Genomic DNA, 14,128 nt, shown 5'->3' with positions numbered 1-14,128 from the left:
CGTTAAATAAATTCAGTAGTCCTTGCATCATGAGTTCACTCTACTATTGCTAGGCATAAATGGATAATATCTCATACCAAGAAATGTCTTGTTTTATGCTAGTAACCTGCAAATCTGAAACCATATCAGAGAGCAAATTTCTCTTGAAGTATAGATTCTTGTTACTTCCTCTTGAAGACGAATACCTAGCAGGTTATTGATCTGCTTCTGAAGGACATAGTGTTTATTATGTAGGAAACCACTGCTGGGCACAAGCGTAAGAAATTAATGATGGTTTTGTAAGTGTCCACACTGTGGTGCTGAACCAGTGGGGCAACTGTCAATCTATATGATAATGCATCTCAAAACTTCATAAAATCAGTGATGTGAAGCAGCATTGATTTTTGAGCTAACCAGAATTTGTGAGAGAGTAAGACTAAAAAGTTTACTGAAGTTAACACCTCTGTGTATATAATAGTTGCTTCAAACTTGCATGATTTTTTTTTAAACACCCAAACATACAGAAACCCTTAGCACAAAAACCTTTCCAAGTAAAAATGAATTCCACATACCGGTTTGTTTCTTCTGTGCTATTTGATCATGTCCTTCTTTCTCTTATTAACATCATTGTTAGAAAAATTACCTATTCAAAATGGATTCGCTGCACTGTATTTCCAATTACTTAATAATTCACTTAGCATAAGGAAGAAACTGAAATGCAAGCAAACAGACTCATTCTTTTATCAATGTCTGTGACAGTATGTATGAAAGTAGGTCCTGAGATTAAATTTTCTCAGACAAAAGGCGTGGCACAGTGTTTCCACTGAAATGGAGACAGTTGCCTTCAGTGAAGTGAATTCATGCTACAGAAATGAATCCCAATTGTTCCATAATGCCAGAATTTCATTAGTCAGGTTTTTTATTTGAAATTATGCACAGTAGCCTTATCAAAACTATACTAAAGTCATGGAAGCTGTCATGTTTTCTGTGAATGGTTTTATTAAAAAAAAAAAAAATAATCAATTAATCAGTCGCTGATTCTTTTTAAAATACTGACTTCCTTGTACACACCATTATTAGTAAATATACATTTCCTCTCTGGTTTTGACAAAGAAATATATCCTGCTATGCCTATGGAGAGGAGATACTACTTGAAGATTCAATTTAAATCAACAAAAAAAGACTGCTGTTACAAACAAAATCAATTGCACTTTTCTGAGCTTTCTTCTATCAATATAAAACCTGTAATTCAGTTTTGCCTTGTTTGCTTTGACAAGCAGTTGCTTGTGTTTCTAGTGCCTGGCACACTGGCTTTGTTGAAACCGAGACAACAGTCAGTAAGTATGGGGAGGAGCCTAAAATAAACATCTAAAAGAAATCCTCTTCTGAGAGGCATCCAACATGTAACAAATTAAATTTTATCACGAGTAATATGCGTAGCGGAGAGCTGGTTTCATTAGCTGGTATCAGCTGCCTGAATAGTTGCTCTGAGGGTACAACATCAGGGAGATTCCTTTTCACCTTCTGGGCTGGTTTTGGCTGGGATAGAGTCAATTTTCTTCACAGTAGCTAGTATGGGGCAATGTTTCGGATTTGTGCTGAAAGCAGTGTTGATAAGACAGAGATGTTTTTGTTACTGCTGAGCAGTGCTCACACAGAGTCGAGGCCTTTTCTGCTCCTCACCCCACCCCACCAGCGAGCAGGCTGGGGGGGCACAAGAAGTTGGGAGGGGACACAGCCGGGACAGCTGACCCCGACTGACCCAAGGGATATTCCAGACCATAGGATGTCATGATCAGCATATAAAGCTGGGGGAAGAAGAAGGAAGGGGAGACACATTTGGAATTACGGTGCTTGCCTTCCCAAGTAACCATTAACACGTGCTGGAGCCCTGCTTTCCTGGAGATGGCTGAACACCTGCCTGCCCATGGGAAGTGGTGATTGAAGTCCTGTGGTGGTGAATTTCTTTCCCCCTCTCCGGGCTGATTTTAGAACTCGGGAAGGCTCGCTAGGCCTTAGCGCAAGTGTCATGAGTCGGGCAGTGAAGCGACCCTTGGCTGTGCCAGGGACTCTTACACAGCGAAGACAGGGAGATACGCTGTGCGTCTCAAGGACTCCTGCTGCCCGGCGGAGGCGGCGGGACGGGAGCAGAGATAGCCAGTTCTCATAACGACCTGCGGCCAGTTCTCTCTCATAACAACCTTGAGACATTACGGTCCTCCCCTGACAATCTTGGAGCATCCCGTATCTGTGTTTTGAGTTATTCTCAGTCTTGGAATTTTCCAGCGCAGCTGGGATTCTAGCAATTTGTTGATGACAAAAGTCAATCATCTCCCGAACCTAGAAAGACCGGTACTGAGTGAGGCCCTTTGAGCTCTCCTGGACCGCAGCGGGCTGCGACCAGCGTCTCCCTCTGAGCGGGACGCCTCTCGGAGCTCACAAGCTCTCCTGTTTGCGAAAATCGGAGGTCTGTCGCCGAAAGCCAATGTGACCTGGGCTGATTCTCTTCGCTCCTTGAGGCTCGAGCCTTCGCCCGTTGAGACAAATGCCAAAGCATTCGACGTGAATATTTTCACTGACCTTAAGGGGAATTTTTAACAGATAGACCTCCTTTTCTCTCTTATTCTCTATATGTATTTCTCCTAGTGTCTTTATGCACGTGTGTGTACTAACCTGACAAGTCTATAATAAGTCATAGCAAGTATATATTATGTTATAGCAAGTATATTATAAGATGTTAAGTTATAGAAGATATAAGTTAATACTTTAAAATTTATACTTAAATTACTGTCATGATTTTTATTCGACTGTGAAAGAATTTTAGGCTGCGATTATACTGACAATCCCTTTAGATATAAACTGTTGACCAAGTCTGGGATTAGGAGTCGATCTAGCTGCACCTAGAATCTGACAGGAGTTTAGAAAGCAAGGGGGTCTTCTCTGAACCTCGTGACTCAACGGGAGGGTTTCCCTTACCTTTTCCCACATTCCCTTTTACGCTATTACATTTTCAGTCCCCATATACATAAGTTTAGTTTGAGTCTAATTTAATTTTCCTGTATGCATTTCATCCATGTACTAAGTAATAGAGTGAACCTTGCCGTTGAATTCTGTGAAGTCGCACTGTTATACAAATTTCTATTAAATAATTTTTCTGTTGCTAATACAATTGCAAATGATTCTTTAAGTGATCCGAACCCCTCTCTCTCATTTTTAATCCCCCCCGCGACAAGTCCTTGTTTTGCTTTGCTTGGGCATGTGCAGCTTTTGCTTTACCTATTAAACTGTCTTTATCTCAGCCCACGAGTTTTCTCACTTTTACCCTTCCAATTCTCTCCCCCACCCCACCGCGGGGGGAGTGAGCAAGCGGCTGTGTGGGGCTTAGTTGCTGGCTGGGGTTAAACTGCGATACCTTCTCAGAATGGCAAGTATCAAAACATTTAGTTCATATTTTAACTAAGCTGAGTTTGCACCTTCATCACCCTATAGGATGGAGGACAAATTCCTGCAAATCCACTTTTACTATTTTTCCTCTAGTTTAATTTAAAAACATGGGAGCACAGAAAATTCCCTAGGTAAAAATTTTTAGCTGATATGTATCAAGAACATCAATCTGGGTTATATGAATTTGAAAGGACAGCTGGCTTAATGCAGTTTACTTTGAGAATCAAACAATGTCTAGGCGTTTTGTCACAAATGATTGTTACACTGTCTAAAGTCTCATTTCTATGAACTTAATGACTATAGTAAACAGAAGTGCTTTGCCTCAGTCTGATGCATAGGTTTGCTTTCTAAAAGCCCCCAATACTTACCAATAAGCAAACAGCAAATTAATTTTATTTTTTTATAACTTCAAAAACGTGAAAAACCACACAAAATTAAATCTGATTGTTACAAATTAGCACCATTGTTACAGCTAGTAGCGTATTGTAGATTATCAATATTACCTCAAGCTGTGTATAAAAATCATATATGAGAAACTATTTCTCTTAAGAAATTTCTTTCTGCTTCTCATCATTAAGATTAATTTAATGTACTCTGAGCACAAACTTCTGTGAAAGATTATTACGTGGAAAGTAAATTGTAAGATAAAACACAAAATATATCATATTATATGATACACATGTCATAGAGTTTCCTGATATTGATGCTAAAACAACCCCAACATTAAAAAGCAGCTTTAGTCAAACTGAGAAAGAAAAGTGAAAAATTAACCTTTAAAAGAATACTGATGTATTTTTAAGTATGATCACGTTCTCATACATGTGCATTAAGAATATATTGAACAAAAAGGCCTACCATTTTCCTCATCTGACTTATTTTCATTGTCGGAGTCGGTAAGCGTGAGAGCTGAGTTTTCACGACTTGACAGACCGGAACTTCGCCTGGATTTGATCCCTCTTCCCCACAGCCTGATGGCATGTTCCGGAGACATTCCTCCCTCCGTGTCTGAGTCAGCATCAGAGCCGGTGCTTAAGGAATAGCCTTGATGGAGTATTCCTATGTCTGAGCAGTAGCCGCTTCGATGAGGAGAGGGCTCACAGATTCCTAGTTCTGCAAGGGTGAAGTTTGTTCCTAGAAGGGCAATTAAAAAAAAAAAAAAGAAAAAAAAAAAAGAAATTTAAAAGCTAGGGGATTTATTTTAAGTTGGAAAATGAAAGACTTTTTTTATTTCTGTTAACTATGCTGTGTAAGCCTCTGTAATGAATTACATACAGAAATCTCTGGTGCTCAGATCTAGCAACTTGACTAAAATATATTGAATATAGTTAAAATGGATGAAATACAGAAAACAAAGGTAGGAAAGGTCTTTAAATTTTAGGTTACTATTTTGGCCCCAAATAATTAATCACTTAGGTATGTGATTAACATAAAGCTCATGACAAGAGCTAATGACATGACCTGCTTTATTATGTACCAAACCTTACATTTATAGGACCAGAGCATGAGCTTTGAAGTTGAGCATTTGATTACTCAAAAAGAGAAATTTTTTCTTATGAAGCTAATTTTCTCATACACAAGTCTTCCATAGAGATAGGATTTTTAATGCTAATTTTCATATAGTTTCCTATTTCATAGAAAATAAACATTTCTTTGGGAAAACAGAGTTTACAGATCAGGATCACTTGAAAGAATGCAAATGTATCAGCAGTGTAACATGAAACCTTGTCACCAGCTTTGCACTTTTACATTTGGTGAGATTGATAGTTTAATATCTGCTATAGAAATCAAGATAGACCTTATAATCATTGTAATTGTTTTCTACCTTTTTTCACCATATTCAAGAAGAAAGTGTGCATTGATACCAAAATCAGGAGGACATTGGGTTTAAAGGCAAAACTTTCAGGAACAATGTCAAAACATGTGACCTTTAGCAGTTAATAACGAGTCAGTGGATAAAGTCTCATACATTTTTAAAGCACATGAAGTCCCCCAGGGTTCTCAGAAAGTATAGACTTGCTGGCTGATTTCTGCTTATGTATTTGTTTCCTACAGTAATGAACAGGATGGTAAAAAAATATAGGGAAATATTCACTGGTCTTGAAGGCTTTCAAAGGTTTTGAAAAGCAGTGATTTTAGCTTCATTACATTGGGCTAAAAATGAAGAACAAAGACAGACTGAAGTCACTGGCAGTATAACTGCCAACTATTTAATTAATTTCTTAATTCACAGGGAAACTAGATCTGTGGTCTGTTTTTCTAAAAAGGTAGTTTTATTTTTTTCCAGAAGTAGTTTATATTTTCTCCTCTTCCTCTATATATTTATCAGAATGAAGCTATACAGTGGATGTTCATACACTAAATAAAAAGCACACTTAAGTGTCTTCTATTAACAAAGACAGTAACTTTTTTTTTTTTTTTTAAGTGTTAGAACTTCTTTCACAGATTAGCCAGGAAAGATCATACAGTATTAAATCTATCTATCTGGTTCATCTATCTGTATCAGCCCTCTGTAGTCTCACACCTAGCTGTTAAAATTTTTTGGATATGGGATGTATGCACACATCTGCAGAAAGTAAAACTGGGCCCTACTTAACTTTTATTCCTAGAGCTCATCAATTAAAGGAAGGTGATGGATTTCTTCTGGAAGACTGAGCTACATCTTCATCCAGCAACAGCTAGACAGCAATATTGAGCATGACAGGAGGGAGAAAACATGCTCTCTTTTACCCCTAGGTTAACCAGTAAACAGGCCAGCAGCAAGAGAGTGGCCAACAACTTCAGGTAAAGAAGTATCACTGCCTGGATGCCTCTAAAGTAATGAAGCATTTAGTGGCAATGTTTAAAAAGATTATAAAAAGGTTGACATTAAAAAAGTCAGCTCTTTTTCATCAACACCAAATTAACCCGAACCCTCCTAGTTAGGAATATATTTTAAACTGCCTTGTAATATTTATTCTAGTAATCAGAAATTTTGTGGTTTAGTCAAAAGCAATGAACTGAACAGTCCTAGAAATGAGCTTCTCAAGTGCACTTCAGTCTAGACATTTTTTGCCCTTTTTTTTTTTTTTAGTGAGTAAAGAGCTCTGGCATGACAGATGAAACAAAGCTACTTTTAAAGAAAATGTAAATTTTAATCAGGTCCAACTTCAGTAGAAGACATTTAACAAAAGCAGCTTGATTGATTAGAGTTTTGTTTTAGCCACATGAGCAAACTAACCTTAGACTTATAAAAAAAAAGGTCAAAACCAACCCAAAATATAAAACATATATAAAAAATGGAGTGAACTAAAGCCTACTAGCCCCACGCTTTCTGACCTACACAGGCAGAGTGCATCTTGACATTAAATACATGTTAAAATTACCAAACTCATCATGAAAGTGAAGTTTTTCAAGTTTTCTTGTTTGCTGTTGGCATAAATGTCTACAAATACACACCAATTATGAATATATTAGCTTAATTAAGCTGGTTTACATACACGGTATAGCATTTTAATGATATTCTGTGGATTTTAACATCCATTACAAGCCCAGATGATTTCACTCTGATTAGCATCCTGTATTGACGTCAGAATCTGACTATAACATCTGATGCAAAAAGCAATCTGCAAAGAAATTCTTACTTTATTTGTCTGAGGAAAATGGTAAAGGCATTGAAAGTGGAAGGAAAATATAGTATTCACAGAAATCATTCATCCATTTCAGTTTTACTCTCTGGGAACTTGGCATCATCCAGAAACATGGAGAAAAAGATTTGAAAACTGACCAAATTCAAAAAATTTGAGAAGTGGATCAGATCAACTCAAGAACACAAATGGAATCAGCCTCTGGGAAAGCATTTTCTATGCTGCTTCTCAGAAACCTCCTTACAGTCTTAAAACAGAAAATCTTGAGCATCCTGATGATAGACATGAAATATTCTAGAGATTTCCTTCTCCAGCAAAAACATGTTCTTCTCTGGTAGACTCTAAGTTAGTTTTATTTATTAATTTTCAGTGTTTGCTTCTGCAAAATATGCGAGACTGTTCTGTAAGACAGCATACAATGGCCGAATAACTTGTCCTTGGATACCCATGGGTAACCACATAAGAACATATTTTGGAGACATTTTTCACATCTATATACATACATAGATTTTATATATACATACATATATAAAACCATTTTTCAGAGATATATTTTATATTTAAATATATAAAAATGTATCTATATATATTATACTTCTTGATACCTTCATAGCCCTTAAGTTATCGTAAAATCTGAGGAAAAGGAGATAGAAACACTATAGTTACGTTCTCTAGATCTATTCCTGATCTGGATCATATTCTCCTACATGCCTCATTTCTCTAAAATGAAACTGTCCACTTCTCTTGAATAACGTATGAACTGCTTTCACTAATATAATATTCTCTTATTTGCTCAGCCATTATTGCACATTAAGGTATTAATGGCATTAGTAGACTACCCTTGTAAATTCAGATAATGGATAAATACAGTTCTGCATGCACAGAAATCATTTGTTCAATAATTCATAGCAGAAAGAACCCTACTATTACTTTGCAAATAAAGTATAGTCTCACAAATAATGAGAAAATATCTAACTCATTTCATATCCGCTCGGTATCCTGGCAGGATACTCCCTACGGGATCCTGATGACGGGAGGGTTACCAAGAACAGTGCGGCCTTCCTCGTCCCCACTGCCAGTAGAAACTCCAGCACCTATGGGCTGGAGTGAGGAAACAGACACAGCCTGGCCTGGGGTTAAGGTTTAGTGTCTCCTTCAAGAAGTATTTTTCTTACAGGTCTTTAAGTGATTAGGAGATCAAGCAAACCAAGACCTCCCAGAAGAAAAGCAAAGGAAGGAGGGCAGCAATACTTGTTGCTTGCCATGCCCTGGGAATTCAAATTGTACCGCTGTGTATTCACAGAGAAAAATCTGGTCCATGAACTGAAGTGCACTACAAGCACTAGCAGTCAAAGCACATGGATGCCTTCTGACAGTGGTATACAGCATGCTCTACCTCTAGGGCTTGCATGGAGTTGGGAGTAACTGCATTTTACTGAAACTTCACTTGCAAAGTAGGACTGAAATGCGCAGGCAGAATCCGTTCTTGCACATTCAAAACTTAAGGGTGTTTTCTTTCAGATTCTTGTAGCATCTACTACATTGCTGGTGATACTAAATGAAAAGAGATAAATAACATCCGATCTTTATTGGTGGAAAAGAAAGAAACCCCTGTCTCATGAAGAACACACCACACAGAAAAAAAAACCCCTCACAAGGTTTTTTGCTTTTTCATATGCAACAGAGCTTACTAGCCTCCATCCTCAGTCCCTTCATCTCCACCTGCAGAAATCACTAGACCATTTTCATTAAAGAAGTTAATACAAGCTGCTCCCTTAAGGTGTATGCAATCTTTCATACAGAAATAGACCAATAGCATACTAGTTTTGAAGTGTAGTATAATGTTATGTACTTGATCATCATTGCCCATAATCTACATGCTGTGAATAGTCCCTCAATAGAGTAGAAAAGATGTTTTCCTTTTAATTAGTACATTACTTCTATTATCTTTTGAGCACATCTCCTTTTACAGAAATTTACTACTGAAGTTATTTAGTATATAATACTTACTAAAAGTGTGTTTAATTCAATGATGCACAATTCTACTCATCATCTCAGTGAAGACTAGAAAGCATTACCGCATAAGCAAAGGTTATTTTCACCTAACCTCTCGGCAGAGGTCTTATTTGGGTCATTACAAATTGCATGAATTGCCCTTCTGAAGCTTAATCTAATCCAGCTGTGATCGCTACAAGATGCCTCAGAGGAAGATATCTGAAACCAGTAATACACAGATATGATAAATTTGCCTTCAACACTAGATCAGCAGTTAAAAACTGGGCTAAGTCTAAAATCAAAAGGATAAATATCACTTAGATTCTTTGCTACTATAATCAATTACAAGAAGTAAGGATAACAAGAATACATTCATTTAAGATATTTCATCCTTTCTCAAATTTTTGTTATGTTCATAGCTATAATGATTTTTGCTGGCACAAGTACCACAATTTAGCTCCAATCTGCGGTATATGAAGAGGTCGTTCCTCTTAAACTCTGATGCACACTTAATTTTTCTCAATTCTTTATGCATTCATTTATTATAATGACAGGGACAACAGATGATTACAATCTCATTTTTTAATCTACTTACTGTAGCCATTTTTAACATTTACCCTTTTTACTCATCTTCCTTATCCGATAAACAACTGCCATCTTTTTAATCCGCTGTATTTCACCTGTTTCAATACTATTCTTTTCCCATGGTTAAAGATCCTGTTCTACAAAATGTTTTACTTAATTTTGTTTCTAATTCTACACTATCAGATACTCCAAACTGAGACTTCAAACCTAAGCTGAGGGATACACTACTGTCCTCCTGCATTTTTATAGCTTTTCTACTATTTTATTCAGGATTTTTGAAAAAAATTGTATTAATGTAAGCCCTTTATTTTATAAATGTCCCCCTCCCCTCCCCCACCTCCCTCCTTGATGCATCATTATAAAATATACTGCATCTTTCCGGTGGTTTAAATATACTTACATCAGAAGTATCTTTTCCGTGTAACATACAGGAATTTTAACCACGTAATCACAATGAATAGCCTCTGTGGCAAATCTAATACTAGCATGAAACATGCCTGGAAAATTCTCTCTCTTAACATCATTGATCTCACAATGACTGCAATATTCCATTTCTGAAGAAAGCACAAATCCAAAAAGAAAAGCACAAAGAAAAGATAAGCTCTTCTTTCACTGTGATCCCTCCAAGTAGAGGAAACATCCCCTGGCTTGGGAGGCCAGGTAAGAAACAGGAGATACTAGCCACTCTAGCCATGACACTCATCAGCGTACAGCAGGTTTATGGGCTAGCTTTTCCTCCCCATTGTAATATTCGCAAACAAGATTACATAAACTGAACTGTTTACCTGAACTCTCCTAACAGTCCTATTTCCTAACTCTCTATCCATTTTCCCCTAATAATAATCCTTTGGTAGCATGGGGAAGGGGCAGTGTAAGGTCCTGTGGAACGAAATCTCCACTGATCAAACACTAAAAATACCTGGGAATGGATTCCTTAGAAATTAGAAAGTAACAATAATGAACAAGCTATACCTTGTTCTAGGTTTTAAAATCTATAGCTGGGGTTTAACAATAGCAGGACATCCTACATGTTTCTGTTACTGCCTACTAAGAAGATTCGCAGATGACATATTTTCATGTAAGATTATTAAATTCTAGGTATTGCTAGTCAGGAAAGCGAAACATTTTATAGCTAAGTGAATGTGAAAATTTCACCACTTAATGATGATAAATCTTACTTTCATAGAGCACATTTGTGACAAAGCCATCAGGAAATGCTTTATAGATGTTACTGAGAAGTATGAGAATACCACAGAAGTCTTGATGCCCATCTCCAATGTGCTGTCACCCAGCCCGCACGTGCGTATGTACATACACACCCCACTCTGGTAACACTTGCTACAATTTAGAATATACATGTACATTGTGAAATTTTGTTACAAATACTAACACAGTAGTATGCAGACAACAATTTTTAAAATTCAATAGAAACACAATGGTTTTCTTCAATGTGAAACTCCAGCAGCCTCGGTCCCTTCTGCAGCAAACTGACTAGAAGCAGTAAACAGAAATCCATACGCACATTACAACACGTGGTTTGAATTTGAAATATATTTTCTAGCTTCTCTCATCAATGACAGCAAAATCTTTTAATTGTCTTTTTTATAATCCTCTTTCTGCCTTGCTTCTTTCTGACTCGGAGATTCCCAAGCCTAATACCAGGATACAGATGTTTCTCTTTTTGACAATAAGGCTGTTGACAGTATTAATACAGTAGATTCATATCCACTTTAAAAAATTATAAGGTTTATAAAACCAGGCATCTAATGAGATTTCACTCTAGCTCACAATATTACATAACCTTCAGTTATGTGATCATATTCTATTTCTTCAGTAAAATTTCCTCCTTTGGTGAAATGACTGTGGAGCTACTCTCATTTTTTTTTAACCTTCCTCATTCAGTCTTTATATACCAAACAGAGAATACAGTATTTTTAATTACTTCATACACATTTTCTGCGGTTGTGCTGAATGTAGTCTCTGAGAACACCTCAAACACTACTTTCTTTACCTTCACCTCCTTATGAGGTGAGCTTTTATCGTCCCCATTTTATAGCTTTTAAACTAAGGAAAGGGAGAATAGAACAGCCTCTTTCCACAGCACAAACTAATTTTGGCAGAACAAGTACCATCTAAAAATTGTATTTCTGGTATCACCTTATGGTGATGAACTTCTTTTTAATGATATGCTGGTTTAGGGCAAAGTATGCATTTATCGTTTTCTCCTCAAATGCTGATGTTGATTAAGGACAAAATTAGATTTGGGAGGACAAGAGGATGGAGCTAGGTGGCAAGTATTTATTATCTACCCAACGCAGCCCAGGTTAAAATGTAATTCTTCAGACTAACGCTCTACTTTCTTAGGCAGTCTTTCATTTATTGTAAGCGTTCCAACTTTTCCAAGCTCTGAGGAATGGTAAAAGGAGAACGGCTTCATTTATTACAAAGGGATGTGTTATTCCTACAGATCTGTCCGTTCTGAAACCTGAAGGAGACAGGAAAAAAACTACGCAATTCTGCAAGCAATTGCTCTGCTCTCCTCTGCTGCTTTGCCCTTCTGCGTTCTGCCTAGGCGCACTGCTCCTCCTCCTCCTCGCTGATTAAGTGCCAGCAGAAAGCAAATTCAGGGCTGAGCCTCCCCTATTACTGCCCGTGCAGGTGCCTGGCAGCAGTGCAGCAAGAGCAGCTATGGGAAAGTCCTGCTCAGACCTGACCCCGCAGGCGGGCAGCAGCTCCTCGGCACACATGCAAACTTTCATCAGTTCTGCAGGCAAACTCCAGCAAATCTATCATATTTCTGCAGAGACACGGAGACAGAGAGCAGGGAAAGGTTTTCCAAACTTGGAATCTCTGATTCAAAGGACAGAGATACTTCAGTTTAATGAACACAACGGTCATGTGATGTTTCCGCTGCAAGCAAAATAACGTATTTTCTCTACCATCATTCTCAGAACCAGTCAGGTACTCCCTCCTGTCCGGTCTCCAAACAAATCAACCCAAAGTAGACAGAATTAATGGCAAATTTCAACCTAAATACTTCGATCTATTGAAGTTTTGAGGTGTTACTATAAGAAACGTATGTAAACTCAAGTATACGCAACGCATTAACACGTAAATAAGATCTTCCTTTCTCAAAGCAACTTAAGGCCTCTCCATGTATCTACTTGTCTCCAGTGAAATGTATCATCTATCATTTAAAAGGCAGTGACTGTTTTGTGATCAAAATAAAATTAAAAATCCACAGGGTTGTGTGTGCTAAACGTGCACAATGTCTACCTGTATTTGCTCAAGTATGTGCCGTGTCAAAGATGGCATCCTGGGCAACCTCCAGCAGAAGGAAAAAAAAAATCTGCTCTTTTTAGGGCTACTTAGTGTGTAATAAGACAATGAGTATGACCAGTAATCTAAAACAACTCTAATCCTATTTTCTGCACTTTTTGTTAAAGTGACAAGAAAACGTGAGAAAAGTTTTATATTTAAAACTACAACAACACACTTTTTTCCTATGTGAACGAGACTGGAAATGCTTCCACAGATGTGATAGTAGACATTTTAGCATTCTGAAATTAGTTGTGCCACACTACTCATGTCTGAATACGTTCACAAAATTACAAAGTTAACAATTGGGCTGTTGTGCAGCATTGGGGACTAGCAGAAACTAACTTCCACATATTAAAAAGAGAGACTGAAAGCAACCCACAAAAACAGTAACCGAGGGAAAACCAGCACAGATTCTGTTCTTTTCATCTGTGAAGTGTAGGCAACAACATTGTGCTAATACAACTGTCCAAACGATCTAACATACCTCTGCAGTGACAAATACTGCATTTGGGGGATAAAATCTGTACCAATTCACAGCTATGTTCTGTTATACATTCCAACAAGAATGTGGTTATCAATGACTAAAATTCTCTTCCTATTATTTTTTCTTTTACAAGCAGCAGAGAAAGAACAGAACATGAAGCTTCGTGGCAAGTAATGTTGGTCTTGCTGTACACTTCCCAGCTCCTGTCCCAACATCATCAAAGTAACAGTGGTTTTTGGAGGGGGTTTGGGTTGGGTTTTTTTTTTATAGAAATTTATGAAAAGGAGTTAAAGTGCATATTTTCTATTCCCGGTCGAAAATGATGCAAACTAGGGAATAATTTTGTTATATGCCATTTCTTCTTTAGAGAACATAAATTTCTAAATAAAATTCACCACAGAAGCACAAAAAAGATAAAGAATATACTGCATTTGTGTACATAAAGTGATTGCTACCATAAAAAAACCACAGAAAGGATTATTTTCAAATTGCTTTTTCATGTTAAACAACCTGTTCAACACCTGATAATATCTCCTGTCACACTAGCATAGTATTTTACTATGAAGGAATAACAACAACAGCTCCATGGAAAATGCAAACTTCAAAGAAGAGTCAGTTTTAAAGATAGTACAAGGAAAGAATGAAGTGCTATCCCAACAGAGAAGAGCTAGCATTTACTACCTGTACTGTCTATCCA

General features: G+C 37.3%; 1 protein-coding gene across 13 annotated transcripts in view; it reads right to left on the bottom strand.

Annotated features, from left to right (window-relative positions):
• Positions 1-14,128, bottom strand: part of TENM2 (teneurin transmembrane protein 2) — a 716,298-nt gene that overhangs the window by 493,185 nt on the left and 208,985 nt on the right. For all 13 annotated transcript variants that reach the window (XM_052816231.1, XM_052816228.1, XM_052816232.1 and 10 more), the window contains exon 4: positions 4,279-4,554. In XM_052816231.1, coding sequence (XP_052672191.1) covers positions 4,279-4,554 — 276 coding nt within the window. The remainder of the gene's footprint in view (positions 1-4,278; positions 4,555-14,128) is intronic.

Source organism: Harpia harpyja, chromosome 20, assembly GCF_026419915.1.
Source record: "Harpia harpyja isolate bHarHar1 chromosome 20, bHarHar1 primary haplotype, whole genome shotgun sequence".
NCBI lineage: Eukaryota > Metazoa > Chordata > Aves > Accipitriformes > Accipitridae > Harpia > Harpia harpyja.
This window is presented reverse-complemented; position numbering and strand designations above follow the sequence as displayed.